Here is an 18541-nt window from a genome sequence, read left to right on the forward strand (position 1 = left end):
CGATCACCGGCATCTTAGCTTCAATGAAATGCAGTGGTTAGGAGTCACAGTAAACAGCTGAAATATATATGTGAAGGTTCAGTATTCCTCATGAACTCTGACATAGGAGGACTGCGAGAGTGGAAACACACAGGGTGGGCAACGAGGAGGGGGAAATGTATGCAGGAAGAAGAAACCCAAAAGGTTCTCCCAAATACCACCCTAGAGAGAGAGCCCACACTGGAGGGCAGGATTCCATGGTGGGGTGGGAGGAATGAAGGTCAGTATACTGACCGAAAGATAAGATGCCCCCAGGTTCTTATCCATAGAGCAATGGTTTAGGCTGGCTCTGATAAGTTTGGGTTCTATCTAAACCCAGGAGATGCTGCCCTCCACCTCTCACTTTCCATGACCTTTTTGCCCCAGTTCTTCACCTCCCACTTTGGCTACCACACTGGGCTGGACACAGCCCAAGTTGGAGCCCTGGACTCAGCAGGTCAGCACACTGGCAGAGCTGAGCAGGGCGTTCCTCCCCACTCACCACAATACGGAGCCATGGAAGTGGTCATCAGGTAGACCTTCACCTCCTTGGGAAGTGGCTCTATCTTGACACCACCTTGTTCTACCAGCCCTGGAGATAAAGAAGAAAAGACAGCAGGGCCCTGAGGAGGCCATTTCAGGGTTCAGTGGCACCCAGCCTTTCAGTGATTAATTCATGCACCTGTTCATTCTACAAACAACTGTGTGAGTCCTGGGATACAGCAACTCCATCCAGACAAGGATAAACACACAAGTAGACAGCAAATACATTCTTCAGATTATCTGGTCCACTCCCAGGGGGTATTTATATGAAATTATGAAATGATGTCTCCAACTTGCCAAACAATCTATATGACAGTTCTTTTAGTGGCATTTGTATCCTGTGCATTGGAGCACAGAAAGTGTTTGAGCTGAAGAATAATGGTTGACAAGTTGGAGAAGGGCTTTCCAAGCAGAAAGTAAAGTCTGGGCAAAGGGATATTGGGTGAGGAAACATGAAAAATATTCTTGGAAGTATGAGTAATTAGCATCCCTGAGGTGTTTAGAAAAAAGGGAAAATCCCGTGGGAGATGAGGCTGAGCAGAGAGTGTAAAGTGGTTGTTAACCATCTGGTCCATCACATGTGTGGGAAACCATGACATATGCCTGATGAGCAGAAAGTAATGTTGTTTTGCTTTATTATGGGAAACCACACCTACTTTAACATTTTGTCAAGCTGATATTCATTTCATTCATATAAGCAACGGCAGGCTGCTGCAGTTCTGAGTGGCAGCTGGGGGGTGGGAAGTGGGAGAGTGAAGGAGGGGGAGGAATCACACATTACCCAGGAGTTTTTCCTGGAACTCTTCAGGCTGGATAACCCCAGGATATTCACAACAATGGTCTGCACAGGGTGAGCTGAGGCTGGATCCCTCAGCCTTCCTGAGCCATTCTCTCCAGACTAGCCTGGATCCTCCAGGGATGTGTCCAGGTCAATCAGCAATTAGGAACCCCTCCAGCTGGCATGTGGCCTCACACCTCTAAGGCAGGCAATGTGTGCCAGTCTTAGGGATTTCCCCACAGCACTTTGATGTCAAGCCTATCAGGAACTGGAGAACAGCTGGCCTAGCACGGAAGACCATGGTGCACAAAGACTATGGTGTGCATCAGGTCCAAGAGTGGGTGCAGGGGATCTGGACCACACTGATGCTTCTGGAGAGCATCCTGAGGTAGACTTGCAGGTCAGGGTCTCTGTGTGTGTGAAGGGCGTGCACAGAGTGCATACGGCATCAGGAAGCAGTATTGGGGGTGGGTGGGACACAGAAAGCTAAAGGCCACCTTCTAGGTGAGAACACCTTCTAGCTGAATTTTGAACATTACTTAAATTTTCTTTACCCAACTTGAATAGACTTTTTGACCATAGGAGATCAGGACTTGAAGAGGTGACAAGGCTTGAACTCTCCCCAGGTTGTCAGAGGGAGTCAAAGAAGGAGCATTTACCGATTCTTGGACAGGAAAGAAGAAAAGGGTTGAAACAATCCAGACACTGTCCAGCAAGGAAGTCCTTGTAGTTTGTGCAAGGGAAGGCCATCAGTGGACAGGAGTTCTCCAGAGCGCTGATGTAGAGGTGTACAGCCCTCATGTGATCACAGATCAGATAACTGTAGCCTGAACAAGGCCAAAAGACACAACCAAGTTTCAGTTCAAGACACATGGAAACTCCCTCCATGCTACTTACTGTCACTCTATTGAACGTTATAGTCCAACAGGCTATAAATACATGGGATATCCCCCTGAGCCACATTTTTGAAATATTGATGAACATGGTTACTATACTCTCGTTTTTCTTTTTAATTTTTTTTGAAGTGATTCCTTTTTTGTTTTTAATTTTTCTTTTAACTAAGCTTAATTTACCAATAAAATTGCTTACTTAGAGACCCATTCTTCCATGATCATGCAGATTCTCTTTTGGAAAATGGGAGCATGTGAAGAGTTGGCGATCCTGACCCTACTTCTCAAAATGGATATTGGTCTGCACATTTTTGCCTTCTTCAGCATCACCCACACAACCAATTGTATTCAACCTCATTAAACCCAATCCAACAAAGAGACAATCAAGGGAGTCAGCAGCAGCTCATGGTCCATCTATGAAAGCCAATGTACTGAGGTTCACCTCACCCAGTGACTGACACTGAATCTGCCAAATGTCCCAACACAACAAACATTTGGTTTCTTGTTATTATTGTTGTTGACTATTTTAAAATTTGTGATAATTGACACTGAATGAATTTGCTGGGGCTAAGAGGTCTATAGTGAGCCATAACTCCAGCATTTAAGGTCTTCATACTCTCCCTTCACCTTGGGACCCCCTCACTGGGACCAGAACCAAGTATGAGCTGAGTGTGGATTTTCCTTTCCCCCATAGTTGGAACACTGTCTATGGCCAACCCCCTTCTAGCTACAACAAGGAGATGGAAGACACAAACTAAACCCTTCTCAAGTTGTGTTATGAAGAAAAAAATGGAAAGTGACCAAATAAAATGCCAAAGAAAATTTCAAAAGCCATTAAAACCAAACCAATCTGATCAGAATTGCTGAAAAAATTATGAATTATTAAAAGAAACATGATTTGGAAAATCGGTAAATTTGATAAGTTGGATTAGTGGTTACTCAACACAATTGTCAAAAGAATCTTTAAAATGATAAAATTTTGGTAAAGAAGGAAAAGGTTAAAAACACAGTATTCAGAAATCAAAACTCCCATTTGAAATGTTGATAGGTTAGCTGCATTCATAAGAATATAAGAAGACTAAACAACCCTTAATGCTTAGCTTTTGATAAATTTAAAACTGTTTAAAATTATGCTAAGAACATAAACAATATATCCAAAAAGAGTATCCAGAAGAGTAAATTTAGAAGAGAAGATAGGTATATTCATTGACTGTATTCAAGAAGATTATCTTGAAAGCAATTTTGGAAAACTTAAATTTAATTAGTTTGGGGAAATGGTTGTGCAGTGAATTGAACCCTCAGCTAGCTAGCTTTGGGTACACCAGCCTGGTTCTGACACAACGCAGCACTGCAAAGGATGTAACTAGTGTGGACCCTGCCACAATGTGGGGCCTAGGAAGAAGACAGGTTATTGGCTTGAGTGATGGTGGATAACGGTAGGGCCTAAGACGTAGGGAGGGAACCTAAATATGGAGCAATCTTAATTTCAGGCAGTCCTCCCCTAGAATTCCTTGTCTCCACAGACATCCACTCAATAAGTGCTGAGTAAGCTCAATGGGACATAGCAAATGACACTGTCAGGAAGACTCCTGTGGCTCACACTGGCTGACTCAACATGAAACCTGTTGATAAAATCCAGTCTCTGGAGCAGGCAAACACTGAGTGTTTCTGGCTTTCTGACCTGCATAAATGGAAGTGGGACAGCCAGGCTGGTCTTGGCCTCCATTGATGAAGTAGTCCACGTGTCCGACAGGAATCCGAATGCCCAAATCTGCAAGAAGGCAGAACCTTGTTACCCTCTTCCTTCAGGGGCCATTTTCCAGGTCCCCATAGCAGGGTCTACTGGCCACAGAGCCTGAAGTCTGACCTTGGGCACCCACCCCTTCTCTGGGCTGAACGGGGACCCGCTTATTCCTAAATGCTAGAAGATGACAGAACTAACTAGCCATTAGATGGTTTTCTAAGAGGTTTTGTCATGCTGAAAGGAAGCTAAGAATAAATTCATAAGAAGATACTCATATTTGCCTAATAAAATCAAGAAAAATATCCCTTAAGTTTTTATGAATCAGTAAATGTTATAATAAGCTTGGTAAATTTCCTTGTTGAAGAGTTTCTATTTTACTCTAAGTAACAGTTCAGATATATATGTGTGAGACCACATTTCCAGTCTCTTACATGCTTTTGAGCTTCTATGACTAAGAAGAAATATAATCTGACTACAAAGAGATGAGTTTGTGAGGTAGTAGCCTTTATCCCATCAGTGTGACGATATCTGACTCCTCAAGATCAGTCCAATTTAGCTGCCAAATATCATGACTTTCTCCTTCATATTATCTGTCACAATTGTAAGCAGTGGAGTGTGTGTTACCAGTTTAACGTCATCTATCCAGGGTTTAAGTGATGACCTAGAATGCCTCCTTGCCCATCATCTGTCAGGTCAGTTCTACCTCCATAATATATTTTGAATCCTTCTGCTTCTCTCCATCTCTACTCCCACCACCTTTGCTTCAGCCACTATTGCCCCCTCATCCAGGCCACCACTGCAAACACCGTCCAAAGGGCCTTCCTTTACTGGCCACCTAAAGTCCATGCTCTGCCCAGTAGAGTCATCTTTTAAAGGAATCCAAATCGCTGCCCTATTCTCATTGATCATAGAATAAGATGTAAACCCCCTGCCATGTTCAGTCTGGTCCTGCTCCACTTTCTCATCGCATCACTCACTGCGTGCTAATTACATGGTTCTCCTTCCTGCCCTCACCCACCATAACGCTTTCATTCTGGCTGCCCTCCCCATCTATAATGGTCTTCTCCCAGCTCTTTCCAGTGCTGGCTCATTCTCATCCATGAAATCTCACCTCAGACATCACCTCCTTGGACAGATTTTCCTCAATAATCCTATCTGAGGTAGACCCCGCACCCCCTGCCAAATCAATCCTCCCATATCCCTTATTATCATAATCACGAGGTAGAATTATCTTGTCTGTTGACTTGTATGTAAGCTCCACTAAGGCAGGGCCTTTACCCGTCTTCTCCCTGCTCTATGGTACCTAGCTTATGTTAGTACCAAATACTTATTTATTGACACATCAGGGACAAATGCTTTCCCTGTTAGCCTGCAAGTCCCACGTGGTGCCCTGTGCACTGCAGTATTCTTAGTGCCTGCTACATAGATCAGTCAAGATTAATTGAATAAATGGAAGTTATTTTTTTATCATAAAAAGAAAAACTTTTTCTTTTATCATATTAGGTAGTGGCTACAACTTTGAAGGGGACTGAGAGGCCTAGGACAAATAAATAGGGACCAATAGGTCACCTATTTAGCAAATCTAGGAACATAAAAGGTTAACATTGTTAATTAACATGGTTAATTAACTTAATAACTAAGCAGAGGGCTATGGACTTTGTTTTCTTACCTGTGAAATGGAGGTGGAAAAGAGGATTGAGTTATATGACTACATGAACTTCTTCCAGAATCATGAATCTGTGAGTTTTGGATGCTAAAAAGGCTTCTAGCCAAATGGAATGAGACATGGCTGTCTCTCAGTTGAATTGCAAACTCTCGTGGTCAGAGACAGATGTAATTTCTTCTGGTCAACACACTGAGCACAGGCCCTGGCACTAGACTCTGAGCATCTGACATTGAGTAGGAATGAGGAAAAGTGTCTGCTGGTTATGATGGATTCAGAATTGGGGGTTCTTGCCTGTGCCTATCATTATTGGAGGCAGCAGTTCTCATTCTTCACCCAACTGAGGGCTGGCCTCATCTCTTGGGAAGGAGAGAAGTTCTGACAGGCTTGAGCATCTGCCCCAGAAGTGGAATGCCCCAGTGTCCCGGGGCGAGGCACGTTCACCCTGAAAAAACAGCCTGACTTTCCCGTGTGCCTGCCAGGCAGAAGTGCCCTCCAAACACTACCTCAGATGAGGCTTAGTGTTGAATCAGAGTGAGACTCATGACCAAACAGTTTTGGTCCACAAATGAGAATCCTTCTGCCTCATGCTGGCTAAAAATAAAATCATTCATCTCAGTCCCAGAGCAAGATAGGGCTAGAAGAGACTTTTGAGATCATGCTGGTAAACTCCTCACTGCAACAGAAGCTCAGAGAGGAAGGGTCTCCTCCTAGGGCCACTCCTAGCCTCTGCCTTGTGCTCATTGCCCTGCCACCCCCCGACCCAGCTCACTGTCCGTGTCTGTGTGGATGGCTTCCACGAAGAGGGCATCCCCAGGGTCCAGACGCTCCTCCAGGCTGGCTCTGGTGTACTCCGGTCCAGCAGGGTCCAGGCCTGCAAGGACAGACATGTCAGGGGCCCTGTCATCTCAGACACAAGAACTCTCATGGATCCACTGCACACCTACATGGGCAACCCTTATAGTTCAGATCAGAATCCCCCAACAAGGACCCAAGAGTGAGAGAACTAGCTCAGGACCACCTTTCCCAGGAAACCCTACTCAGTTGAGTAGAGAGAACTCTAACTTCTTCATGACCCAGTTCCTCTGACTCTGAAATGAACTTGCTAACCCCGACCATTTGGTAAGGGTTAATGTCAGTAATATTCATCCTCGTGTAGTAATAACAATGGCTATAATGTTTTGAGTAGTTTCTATGTGCCAGGCCTTGTGCTGGGCAACTTCACACATTCTAGTCCTTACAACAACGTGTGTGCATGCATGCTAAGATGCTTCTGTTGTGTCCAACTTATTGTGATCCCATGGACTGTAGCCCACCAGGCTCCTCTGTCCATGGGATTCTCTAGGCAAGGATACTAGAGTGAGTTGCCATGCCCTCCTCCAAAGTCATCTTCCTGATCCAGGAATCTAACCCACATCTCTTATGTCTCCTGCATTGGCAAGAGGGTTCTTTACCTCTAATGCTGCCTGGGAAGCCCCTTTACAATGATAGAGTGAAGTAAATATTACTCTCTCCCAGCCTTACCTTGGATCCCTCCCTATTCCACCCAAAAAACAGACTATGAGACAAGTATGTAAAGTGCAATAGCTTATTTGGGAGAAAATCACCGAAAGCATGGACTTCCCAGCTGGTGCTAGTGGTCAAGAACCTGCCTGTAAATGCAGGAGAAATAAAAGTCACAGGTTCGAGCCCTGGATAGGGAGGTCTCATGGAGAAGGGAAAGGCAACCCACTCCAGTATTCTTGCTGGGATAATCCCATGGACAGAGGAGTCTGGCGGGCTACAGTCCATGGGGTCGCAAAGAGTCGGACATGACTGAAGCCACTTAGCATGCACGCACAGAAAGCATCATGAGGGAGTGGAAAAAAGTCAGAGAATGAAAGACAATTTTAATGACTAGACTATCACTTTGGGTCTCATCCCACTGGGGACCCCCTGCAGGACTCTGCAAAACACAACTCAGAACTGTCCCACTGAAGTGCCAGGCAGCCAGAGTATTTACCACACAGCTCTGGCTCCTTACTGATTGAGGGTAGTTCCTGAAGCATAAAATTCCCAGCACTGTGCAAGTATTTAGAAAAACTGTGTCAAGGTGATTTCCACAGTGGGCCAAGGAGATAGGAGCTGTTACAACCCATTTTAGAGTTGTAGAAATTGAGGCTCAGAAAGAAATAGATGGCCTCTAACACTGACACTAGAGATCATGCAATAACAACACAATACCATCTTATCCAAAAGGGCCACAATAGGTAAGTTTTAGTGGTGATCAATGACTTGATCATAAGAACAAAGGCCTAACACACTTCCCTCTGCCTGCCTTAGCAAACGCTCTTCCAGGCATGTTCTCTCTCTCTCTAAACCTGAGCGAATGGGCAGGGAAGAATGTTACCTGTGATCCGTCCCAGCTGGCCATTGTAGAAATGTCCTACCATGCCCCCTACATGGGCCCCCAGGCTGATGCCAATGATGTGGATTGAGGACTCTGACACACCCAGCGCCTAGAACAGTCATTTACAGTGAGTTACATTTGGGCCACCCCAGCCCCTGACCTTACAAGCGTAACGATTTTCTCTGAGGCATCAGACGCAGAGGGTCTTGGGCACGACATACCAGCCACACATGCTTTGGGGAGAAAGTGCAGAATCTCACCCTGTTAATCACTTGCCCTCTCCCTGGGCTCCCCACCTGGACAACCCATTCACTTTCCTTTTGGTGCCCAAGGTGTGTGAGGCATGACCACAGCCATTTCCTCTTGAAAGCATAGCAGGGCCAGCTATCGGCACCCCCGATGTAACATGTAGTGGTGCGTCTTACAGAGGAGCAGCAAGAGGCTCACAGAGGTTCAAAACTCCGCCTGAGGTCAGCACAGTAAGTGGTAAAGGTGAGACCTGAATCAAAGACCCACAGACTACCAGTGGCTCTGCTTCCTCCCTAAAGCTTCTCCTCACGTGTTCTTTCTTTCTTTCTGAGTGCTCACTTCCCCACAAGCAGCCAGAGCTCACCCTAAGCTCTTCTACACCTACCAGGAGTTTACGGAGGAAACGGGAGATCTCAAGTCCCAGCTTAATCACATTTTCCACAGCTGAGAAATAGGCCGCTGTGGAGCCATACACCCAGTCCACAGCAATTACGTTAGCATCTGCTGCCCGCAGAAGGGCACCGATGAATCTATCAATCCAGGAAGGCTTTGTTCCTAAAGCCCTAGATGTGGGGCCAAGAAAGGATAGGAAAATTATCTTCCCAGTCAGTATTCATTGTCATGGAAATTACAATGACATTTCTATAAACAGAACAAATCTAGAGGAAAACAGTCACAAGTGTGTGTGTGTGTGTGTGTGTGTGTGTGTGTGTGTGTGTGTGTGTGTGTGTGTGTGTGTGTGTGTGTGTGTGTGTGTGTGTGTGTGTGTGTGTGGTGGGGGGTGGAGGGGAGTATGAGCACTAAATCCTACAGTGCTTTGAGCATAAGGAGGACATAATCCTGAAGTTAGCAGGGTTCCTGCTTGCACATGTGGAGCCTGTGGGTAAATTGTAAAGAGGTACCTTTGTTCCAGGTGGATGTAGCCTTGGGCCAGGGCTCAGAGCTCAGGTCAGAGTTCAGCCCCACTGGCCCTCAGTCAGGTACCTTTGTGCAATGCATAAATCACACAGACCACATGTGCTGACCCTGCTTATGTTACTCACGTGAAAGAAAAGATAGCTTTGTGTATCAGAGTTCAAGATTTGCAATCTTAATTCTCACTCTATAACACAGACACCTCCCTTGGGGGTGTTTCCATTTACTTGCTCATGCATTCACCCTTCATGCAACAAATGGTCCAGGCAATGTGATAGGTGCTTTCTGAGAAATAAAGAAAAATGAAATATATTCTTTATTATTCTAGAACTTAGAATATAATAGCACTTTTCTAGGAAAAGAAGAAGAGGAAAAATTTCAGAAAGCTTTTCTAAGAGGTTAGGAATGGGAAAGAAGTCTTCTCCATGGCACAGAGCTGGCTCATGTGGACAGAGGAGCCCAGCCTGGGTGTATGCCAGGGAATGTGGCCTGGGGGGCATCTGGAATGACAGCATAGCAAGGCTTCAGAGCTCTCCACTCCATCAGCTATCTCCGGGTCGCAGGTGTCTCTGGTTGAGCCTCGGATGGTGGCTGAATGCAGGATTTGCCAGAGGAGAGACTTTGGCCCAAGAGTGGGAAGGAATGCCTAAGGGAGGATGTGACTGGGACCCTGGAGTCAGGGGTTTGAGAGGCAGGGAGAACCCAGCCAGAGATGAGGAAGCAATTATCCTTTGTGCAGTGCCTGACTGTCCACCTCTTCATTGGGTCCCCCCCAGTTTCAGTTGTTCTAGCTACTGTTTCACCATATTCTCTGCCTTTCTCTTCCCAGCAACTTTTTACTGTTTTTGGCATTGTCAGTGAATTTTGGAGAGATGTTGGAAGGAAGGGTGGTGATTGATTTGGGACTCAGAGACTACATACTACAAAAAAAGTTGGACTGTGGATCATCAAAGAAATTGAAGAAGTGTGTAGTGCCTGAGGAACACTAATCTCTGGGAATGATGGAAGTGGAAGTTTCTTAGGTTGTGAAACCCAGGTAGAAGTGAAGAAGAGGAAATAAAACCCTGGATAAAAACACCCTGATGCTACCCCTGAGCAATTGCACAAAGCCTGTGACCTCGCTGGCTGAAATGAATCATGCAACCCACACTTGAGGGAGGAAAGGATCACTGAGACCATTTTTACAACCTCCCTTTTACTCAGGCATGGAAATCGAGGCTCCATGTGCTACTTATCCAGGGTCATTCATATTTACTGTTTGAGAGTATAAAGATGAGACTTAGCAGAGGAGTAACATATGTGACCAATAAGAAAGAGCAACACAGCGTGTGTTCATGTTGCTATGAGACCTCTTCAAGACCAGCAGAAGGTGAGCAAGGGGACCTGTGACAGGCAGTAAATCCATTTCTCCTCTTGCTCCCCACTAACTTCCTGTGGTATGAGGGTCATTTTCTAGTTCCTAGTGGAGGTGATCCTATTGGTTGGTTGGCTCCCACCTGAATCCATGGATAACTAGCTTGGTTCCTAGAGTGGCATTGAACCCAGAGTTTTGGATGTCACTACTTTCTTCCACTAGCTGCCCACAGCTGGGATCTGAAGGAGTGAAGAGGAGAAACTGGACTTTGAGATTGGTGCCTCGGAGGAGATTGGCATTCTGGAAGTCAGCACAATTCGTCTGTGGGGTAGGAGGTGCATCCCCTAGAAGAAAAAACAAATAAAACCCAAGAAACTTCAAAGGTGAGGTCATCTGTTCTTAAAAAGAAGAAAAGTGCTTTTGAAAGGAAGAAAGAAAGAAACAGGTTTATAGGGATTGATCATAAATCAGCAAGTGTAATAATGGCTCATTTATTAAAGGCATCACTTCTATAACCAAAATCTGTGACTATTTTTCATTTATAAAGATAAGATACCAGAGAAGAATAAAATATTGCTCAATTAGAGAAGATTAAAGGCCATGGTGAAACGGATATTGTCATGGGTTAAATTGAGTCCCCTTTCCCCCATAAATTCATGTGCTGAATTAACTAACTAATCCTTAAAACCTCAGAATTGTGACTGTATTTGGAGACAGAGTCCCTACAGAGTTAATTACACTGAAATGAAGCCATTGCGTGTGTGCTCAGTCATGTCCAACTCTTTTGCAACCCCATGGACTGTAGCTCACCAGGCTCCTCTGTCCATGGAATTTTCCAGGACAAGAATACTGGAGTGGGCTGCCATTTCCTTCTCCAAGGAATCTTCCTGACCCAGAGGTGGAACTGGCGTCTCCTGCCAGGCAGATTCTTTACCACTGAGCCACCTGAGAAGGCCATGAAACCAATAGGGTGGACCCTTATCTGATACAACTGATGTCCTTAGATGAAGAGGCAATTTGGTCACAAAGAAGAAAGATGACGTGAAGACATGTGGAGTAGATAGCCATCTCTAAGCCAATGAGAGAGGCCTGGAATGGATCCTTCACTCAGAACCCTCAGGAGGAACAAACCCTATCACCACCTTAATCTCATACTTGCAGCCTCCAGAAGTGTGAGAGGATAAACTTCTGTTGTTTAAGCCACCGGTCTTGGGCACTTACTTTTTTCCCTCTGAGCCACCGGGGAAGCCCTTTCTTACAACAGTCCTGGCTAAATAATACAGTTTTCTGAAAAGAACCCTGGGCTATAAAATAAGCAGTTGCCCTGGGGACTAGGCTCATTCTGGTCTGTTCATCCCATCCCAGAGTGATCACTTCTCACTAATCACATTTTGTCCTTAGGAGCGGTCCAGAGACACTCCAGAGCCTGCAGTGCCCAGCACATGGCTGCCCCGATGATAGAGAAGGCACTTAACGAGCTATATGTATTCGATAGTGCCTTCCAACAGATACCTTTAAATAGGATATTTTATAGTCAAGGTCACTGAAGGGACTTCTACAGTACTGAACTGAAATGGCAGCATACTGTAACTCCTGCATCCCAGGGAGCTGAAAATCTGGCCTATCTTTAAGACCCAACAGCCCCCTGTCATGCTTGTGATAAAGATGGGGGCCTCTAACACCCAGCTGTCTTACAGAAAGAGACTGGCAGGATCTGCAGTGCATACACTGAGTGCCCACAGGGCCCCAATCCTGGTGCTGTTAGCAGCGACCTCGCATTCCTACCACAGGACAAAGCCATTTGCAGCATCAGAAGACAGGTCTAGACTGCAAACTGATTTGCACAGCCCTCTTCACAAGGAATACAGCTCTCTCAGGTTTCTGGAATAGTTCTCTGCCTTCAGAGGTAACTGGGGAGCATGTACAGAAGGCCTGTGGCTCTGCAGTGCACTGGGCCATAGTACTGTGGGCAGAATGTGGGCGCCCCACCCTTATAGCACGCCAACAGTGGTTTCCTCACCTCTGCATCTGAGCCCCAGGCCTGGTTCCCGAGTCCCCTTGCATCTCCCTTCTCACCAGCCAGATCTCAGACACTCCTGCAATGAAGCCCACTCTGACAGTGCAGGCCCCCAGGCTCCTCAGCCTGTGGCAACTTGTGCGTGCTCCCATGACCCAAGATAGACTTGTCATGACTTGACCACCTCATCTGCCTCCCCCAGCTTTTGGAAGAAAAGATGAAAAGCCTCTACCTGAACAGGAGACCTGAACCACATACATGACTACATTGCTCTATTGGTCATGTAGTAAACATAGTTTGTCACAGAGCAAGGCCCAACAAGCATCATAGAATCAATATATTCCAGACAATGTTATCTAAATAAGCAACAATAAAAATTAGAAATCAATAACAAAATTATTTAAAGATACACTTAGAGATTTTTTAAGTTTAATTCCCTTTTAAGTAATGAATGAGTTGAATAATCACAGTAGAAATTAGAGAATATTAAAAACAAATGACAATAAAACCAATACAATATCAAAACTTGAGTTAAAGTAGCTAAAACAGTACTAGGCTGATAGCTATTAATATAACCTTAAATGCAAATATGAGGGGGAAATGGGGAAAGATACAAATCATGTAAGTTAATCTTGTAAGTCAGAAACTTGAGGAAGAATACTACAGCAATTCCAAATAAAATGTAGGGAAATAAATACAAAGGAAGTAATTAAAATTAAAGAAAACAATGAATATGAATGTCATCAGGAGCAATTCAGCCCATGCAGTTGCTCAGGTCCACCTTCCTGGAGAGACCTTTGACACTTTGCTTTCTCCCACCCCCAGACAAATGGTAAGTAAATCCTCAGAACAAAATATTCAGAATTAAACCATTCTCACTACCTATACTGGTACCACTTTGGTCTAAACCACCATCATATCTCAGAATTATGTGGCCTGCAATGCTTTTTCTGCCTTTATCCTCTTCAGCCTATTTATAGCATAGTAGCTAGAAAAGTAAATCAAATCATGTCACATCTCTGTGCAAAAGCCACCAAGGCATTTCACTCAGAATAAAATCCAAAGTCCTAACAGTAGAAGAAAGCCCTAAATATCTAGACCATCCTCCTGAGGAGCCTTCTCCTGCCCCACTATTGCTTCCTCTGTTCCAGCCACTGTCCTCCTATCTCTTCCTCATTCTAGATAGGTTCCTGTTGGAGGTTCTGTATGCTGGGCATTCCTTCTGCTTGGCATGTCTTTCTCCAGACATCCACATGGCTAATTTCCACTTCTGCTTTAAGTCTTTGTCAAATGTCATCTCCTTTCCTCTAACCCCCATTTAAATTGCCATCTGCCTGTGTGCCTGAAACCAATGGCTCAGCTGGTAGAGAATCTGTCTACATACAGGAGACACAGGAGATGCAAGTTCAAGCCCTGGGTCAGAAAGATCCCTTGGAGGAGGAAATTGCAACCCACTCCAGTATTCTTGACTGAAAAATCCCACGTACAGAGGAGCTTGGTGGGCTGCAGTCCATGGGGTCACAAAGAGTCAGACATGACTGAATACAACACACAAACTAAGTGCCTCACCTCCATTCTCTGAATCTTCTTTATCCTGATTTATTTTTATAGCAATTATCACCTAATCAAGTTTTTATTTACCAGTTTATTATTAAATGTATTGCTTATTAATTTTCCCACATTAGAAGATATGTTCAAAGAAGGAAGGGATTTTATCCATTTTGTTCACTCTACTGCCTAGAATAGTACTTGCCACACACAATAAATACCAAAAAGTAGCTCTTTGAACAGGATAATAAGCTAGATGTACTTAAAAAATATAAGATGTACTTTTGATGCTGCTGCTGCTAAGTCGCTTCAGTCGTGTCCTACTCCGTGCGACCCCATAGACAGCAGCCCACCAGGCTCCTCTGCCCCTGGGATTCTCCAGGCAAGAATATTGGAGTGGGTTGCCATTTCCTTCTCCAAAGTATGCATGCATGCTAAGTTGCTTCAGTCATGTCCGACTCTGTGCGACCCCATAGACAGCAGCCCACCAGGCTCCTCCATCCATAGGACTCTCTGTAAGAGAGAGTAAAAAGAGGGAAGTCACAAATAAACAATACAGAGAATTAAAAGGGGATGTAAACACAATAAAATTTTTTAAACCACAAAGAAGCATATTTATACCCATCCAACAGTTTAAAAATACAGATGTTTTCCTAAATTGATAATTTCCTAGAAAAATAGCTTACTAAAACTTAGTCAAGAAAGAAAAAAACAGAAAATCAAATCTAAAGCTGTAGCATAAAGGAACTGAAACAGTAGTTTTAAATCTATTCCTCAAAAAACTATATCAGGACAGATTTCACATAGAAATTCTACCAACAGGTCAATTCCTATCTTACTATTTTAGAGAATAGAAAAGGAGAGAAAGAATTCATTCCATAGAATCCATCATTCTATGAAAATAGCCAAAATGTCAAAACTGGACAAATAAAGAAGGAGAAAGGAAAACTAAAGGCCAGTTTCACTATTATACATAGACATAAAAACCCTAGATAAAATATCAAATCCTTCAAGGGTAACAAGAACTAAAAATACATCATGGCCAAGCAGGGTTTAGTCTAAGAAATGAAAAGATGGCTTAACATTAGAAAATATATTAATGTAATTCACATGTAAACACATTAAAGAAAAAAAAACATATGCTCAACTCAATAGATGTAGGGGGGAAAATGATAAAATTCAGTACCCAATACTCCTTAACATAAGAAAGAAAGGCTATCTACCAAAAGCCTATAGCAACGATTATACTCACTGGTGAGATATTGGAAACATTCCATTTGGAACTGGGAACATGAAAATGTAAGCTATCAGTGCTTCTATTTAATATTGGACTGGGAGTTCTAGTCCTAGCTAGTAAAACAAGATAATAAAATAGGATAAAAGTTATGATGTTTGAAAAAGGGGTGAAAAGTTGCCAATATTTGCAGGTGATAGAATGAAACTGTCCAGGGACTTCCCTGGTGGTCCAGTGGCTAAGACTCCACACTCCCAATGCAGGGGGCTGGGTTCAATCCCTGGTGTGGGAACTATATCCCACATGTCACAATTAAGAGTTCACATGCCACAACTGAGACTCAGCACGGTGAAATAAATAAATAAAAATAATTTTGTTTTGAAGAATGAAGCTGTCCATCATTCAAGACTATGGAGCGTGGCCCCGTGAATCATGCTCAGATACCCACTTGCTGCATGCACCACTTCAACCAAAGTGTAGCCACAGATGAATACCCAAAAGGACAGAGAGAAACAGACATCAACAATCTCAAATGTAAAAATAATACCTCCATGAACAAGAACAGAACTGCAAAATGGCTTTGGGTTTCAGGTCTGGGAGAAGGCAATGTTTGTTAGAATTCAGGTTTGTGGGGTTTGAGGGGTCCAAAGTGCTCTGTCAGGTGTCGGGAAGACCCATCTGTAGCCAGCAATGGAGAGAAGGACTCCCCAGCTCGAGAAAGGAAACTAAAAACAACACACACAGAAACTTTCTACTGGGGCAACGGCTTTATTGAGGAAGATGTGATGGAAAGACAAAGCCTCACTAACAGAAGCTGAAACAACCCCGACTCTCTGAAGGAGAGAGGGCAAAGATGAGAGCTCAAGAAGGAAGACACAGAGACGAAGAGAGACTGAAAATTAAAATGAAACTAATCTATTGTGTTAGAAGTCAAGGTAATAGTTACTTTTGGTGCAGTTGTGATTAAGATGGGATATGGGGAATGGGTTTTAAGAAACTGGTGATGTTTTCTTTCTTGATCTGGATGATCACTCTAAAAACTCATTAATATGTGTATTAATTCTGTGTACTTTTCTGTATATATGTTGTACTTCAATAACAAATTTATTTTTAAAAAAGCTTGCAAACAAATGTATAAAGAAATCAAACATTTACAAAGATTGTCAATGAGTGAATCATTGATTCATTCCAGGTGAAATAAAGTTTAAAAAATTGTTGACAAAGGTTTAAAGTTAGTAAGCTGAGATTATATACAAGGATAAACATAAAGACAGAGCATAAGAAATTATTAAATAAAACAGGCATAAGTGATAAAATATACAGTAAAAAAAAACTAATTAGAAATTTGAAGTGAAAAGGTCATTGAAATAAAAATATAATCAGTACACTACTGTCTAGTACAGAAGAAGTAAAAGAAGCTTTTTAATAGGAAAGTGCAGTTAAAAAGTACAGGCAACACATGGAGAAGCTCCAACATTTATCTAGTGGCTGTTCTCTAAGTGAAGAGGATGGGAAAAGAAGCTGTGTTGCAAATAATTTTCTGTAACTAAAAAAAGATATGATTTCTCTAGTCAAAAGTTATACTCAGGGTAATGAGCAAGATAAAAAATAAATGCATCTATACTAGACAGGTGATAGTGAAACTGCAGAACATTATGTATAACAGATATTCTTAAAAATTCTCAGACAAATGCATTGGAAAACTTAACAGCAATGAAAAATATAATTTCCTGAAACTGAACCAGAAAGAAATAAAAATCTTAACAAACCTATTAGAACAACAAAAAAATTGAATTGGTAATCAAGAGTCTTCTCTCACCATAAAATGTGCTCGAGCCGGATGGTTTTATTTGAAAACTCCATCAAACCTATAAATCATAAATAACCTTTATCTTATATTTGGTTTGCCAAAAGTTCATTTGGATTTTTCTGTAGTCTAGAATAGAAAAACCTGAAAGAACTTTTTGGCCAACCCAATATAAAACTGTTTCATAGAACAAACTTATTTCCTGCAGTTATAATCATCTTGGAAAAGGAAATGGCAACCCACTCCAGTATTCTTGCCTGGAAAATCCCATGGAGAGAGGAGCCTGGTGGGTTACAGTCTATAGGGTTGCAAAGAGTCAGACATGACTGAAGCAACTTAGTAGCAGCACCATCAAGACCAAAGAAGGGCAATAAAAGAAAAGAAAATGATAGATAATTTTCCTTTATGAACAATTATACAAAATAATAAATATATGCAAAAATTAAAATAAATGTTGGCAAATAAAATTCAACATCATATTAAAAAATACCCCATGGGAATAGGAAAAAAATACCCCATGACCAAAAGATTTGCCCCTGGTGATCTTCATTTAAATCCATAGAGTTTAGAAGAAAATATGAAAGATTATAAGAAGATTGCTTAAACAAGACACCAGAGACACAAATTATAATAAGAAATAAAAATTAAGAAAAAAAATAAAAATAAAAATTAAGACAATAATGTAATACTCTTTTCCTATGAGATTGACAATATGAAAAAATTTGATAACATTAATACAAAGTGTTGGTGGAGAGAGGGGGAAACAAACATGCCCACATACTAATCAACAGTTATAACTTCCTTACAAGGCAGTTTTTCTCACATTCATCAAAAATGTATAAGACATATATCCTTTTAGATCTAGTGTATAGTATGTAAACAGTCACTTCACAATACAATATATATGATCACTTTATACACACACACACACACACTCACACACACAAATACATGACTGAGTTAGGAAAAAAGCACACATAAAACTGGCTTCCCTGGTGGCTCAGATGGTGAAGAACGCGCCTGCAATGCAGGGGATCTGGGTTCTATCTCTGGGTCGGGAAGATCCCCTGGAGAAGGAACTGTATTCTTGCTTGGAGAATCCCATAGACAGCCCTGGCAGGCTACAGTCCACAGGGTTGCAAAGAGTCAGACACGACTGAGTGATTAACACACATACACATACACACACATAAAACTAAGTAGACCTTTTCAACATCACCCATTGAGTCAGGGAAGGGGTAAGCAGTACTGCAAGGGTGGTATCAATCATGGACGCTTTCCTGGAAGATGTGAAGAGCAGAGAAGGTAGTATGAGCAACTGCAGGCAGAAGGCAGACAGACAAGTTGTAAAGCGGGGAATGAGAATTAAATAAATGTCTTGTGGAGGTGACA

At 42.8% G+C, this 18541-nt stretch overlaps 1 protein-coding gene across 4 annotated transcripts in view; it reads right to left on the reverse strand.

The window, feature by feature from the left end:
* The window catches only part of PLA1A (phospholipase A1 member A), a 46372-nt gene that overhangs the window by 24833 nt on the left and 2998 nt on the right, over positions 1 to 18541 (reverse strand). For all 4 annotated transcript variants that reach the window (XR_006335283.1, XM_043874313.1, XM_043874312.1 and 1 more), the window contains exons 2-8: positions 10686 to 10887; positions 8660 to 8837; positions 8026 to 8134; positions 6409 to 6510; positions 3911 to 4000; positions 1999 to 2166; positions 521 to 610 (exon numbers count right to left, since the gene is read on the reverse strand). Coding sequence is in view for 3 of the 4 variants with exons in the window: in XM_043874313.1 (XP_043730248.1) it covers positions 521 to 610; positions 1999 to 2166; positions 3911 to 4000; positions 6409 to 6510; positions 8026 to 8134; positions 8660 to 8837; positions 10686 to 10887 (939 nt within the window). In the remaining variant the exon portion in view is untranslated. The remainder of the gene's footprint in view (positions 1 to 520; positions 611 to 1998; positions 2167 to 3910; positions 4001 to 6408; positions 6511 to 8025; positions 8135 to 8659; positions 8838 to 10685; positions 10888 to 18541) is intronic.

The sequence above is a fragment of the Cervus elaphus genome, chromosome 19, assembly GCF_910594005.1.
Source record: "Cervus elaphus chromosome 19, mCerEla1.1, whole genome shotgun sequence".
NCBI classification, from domain to species: domain Eukaryota; kingdom Metazoa; phylum Chordata; class Mammalia; order Artiodactyla; family Cervidae; genus Cervus; species Cervus elaphus.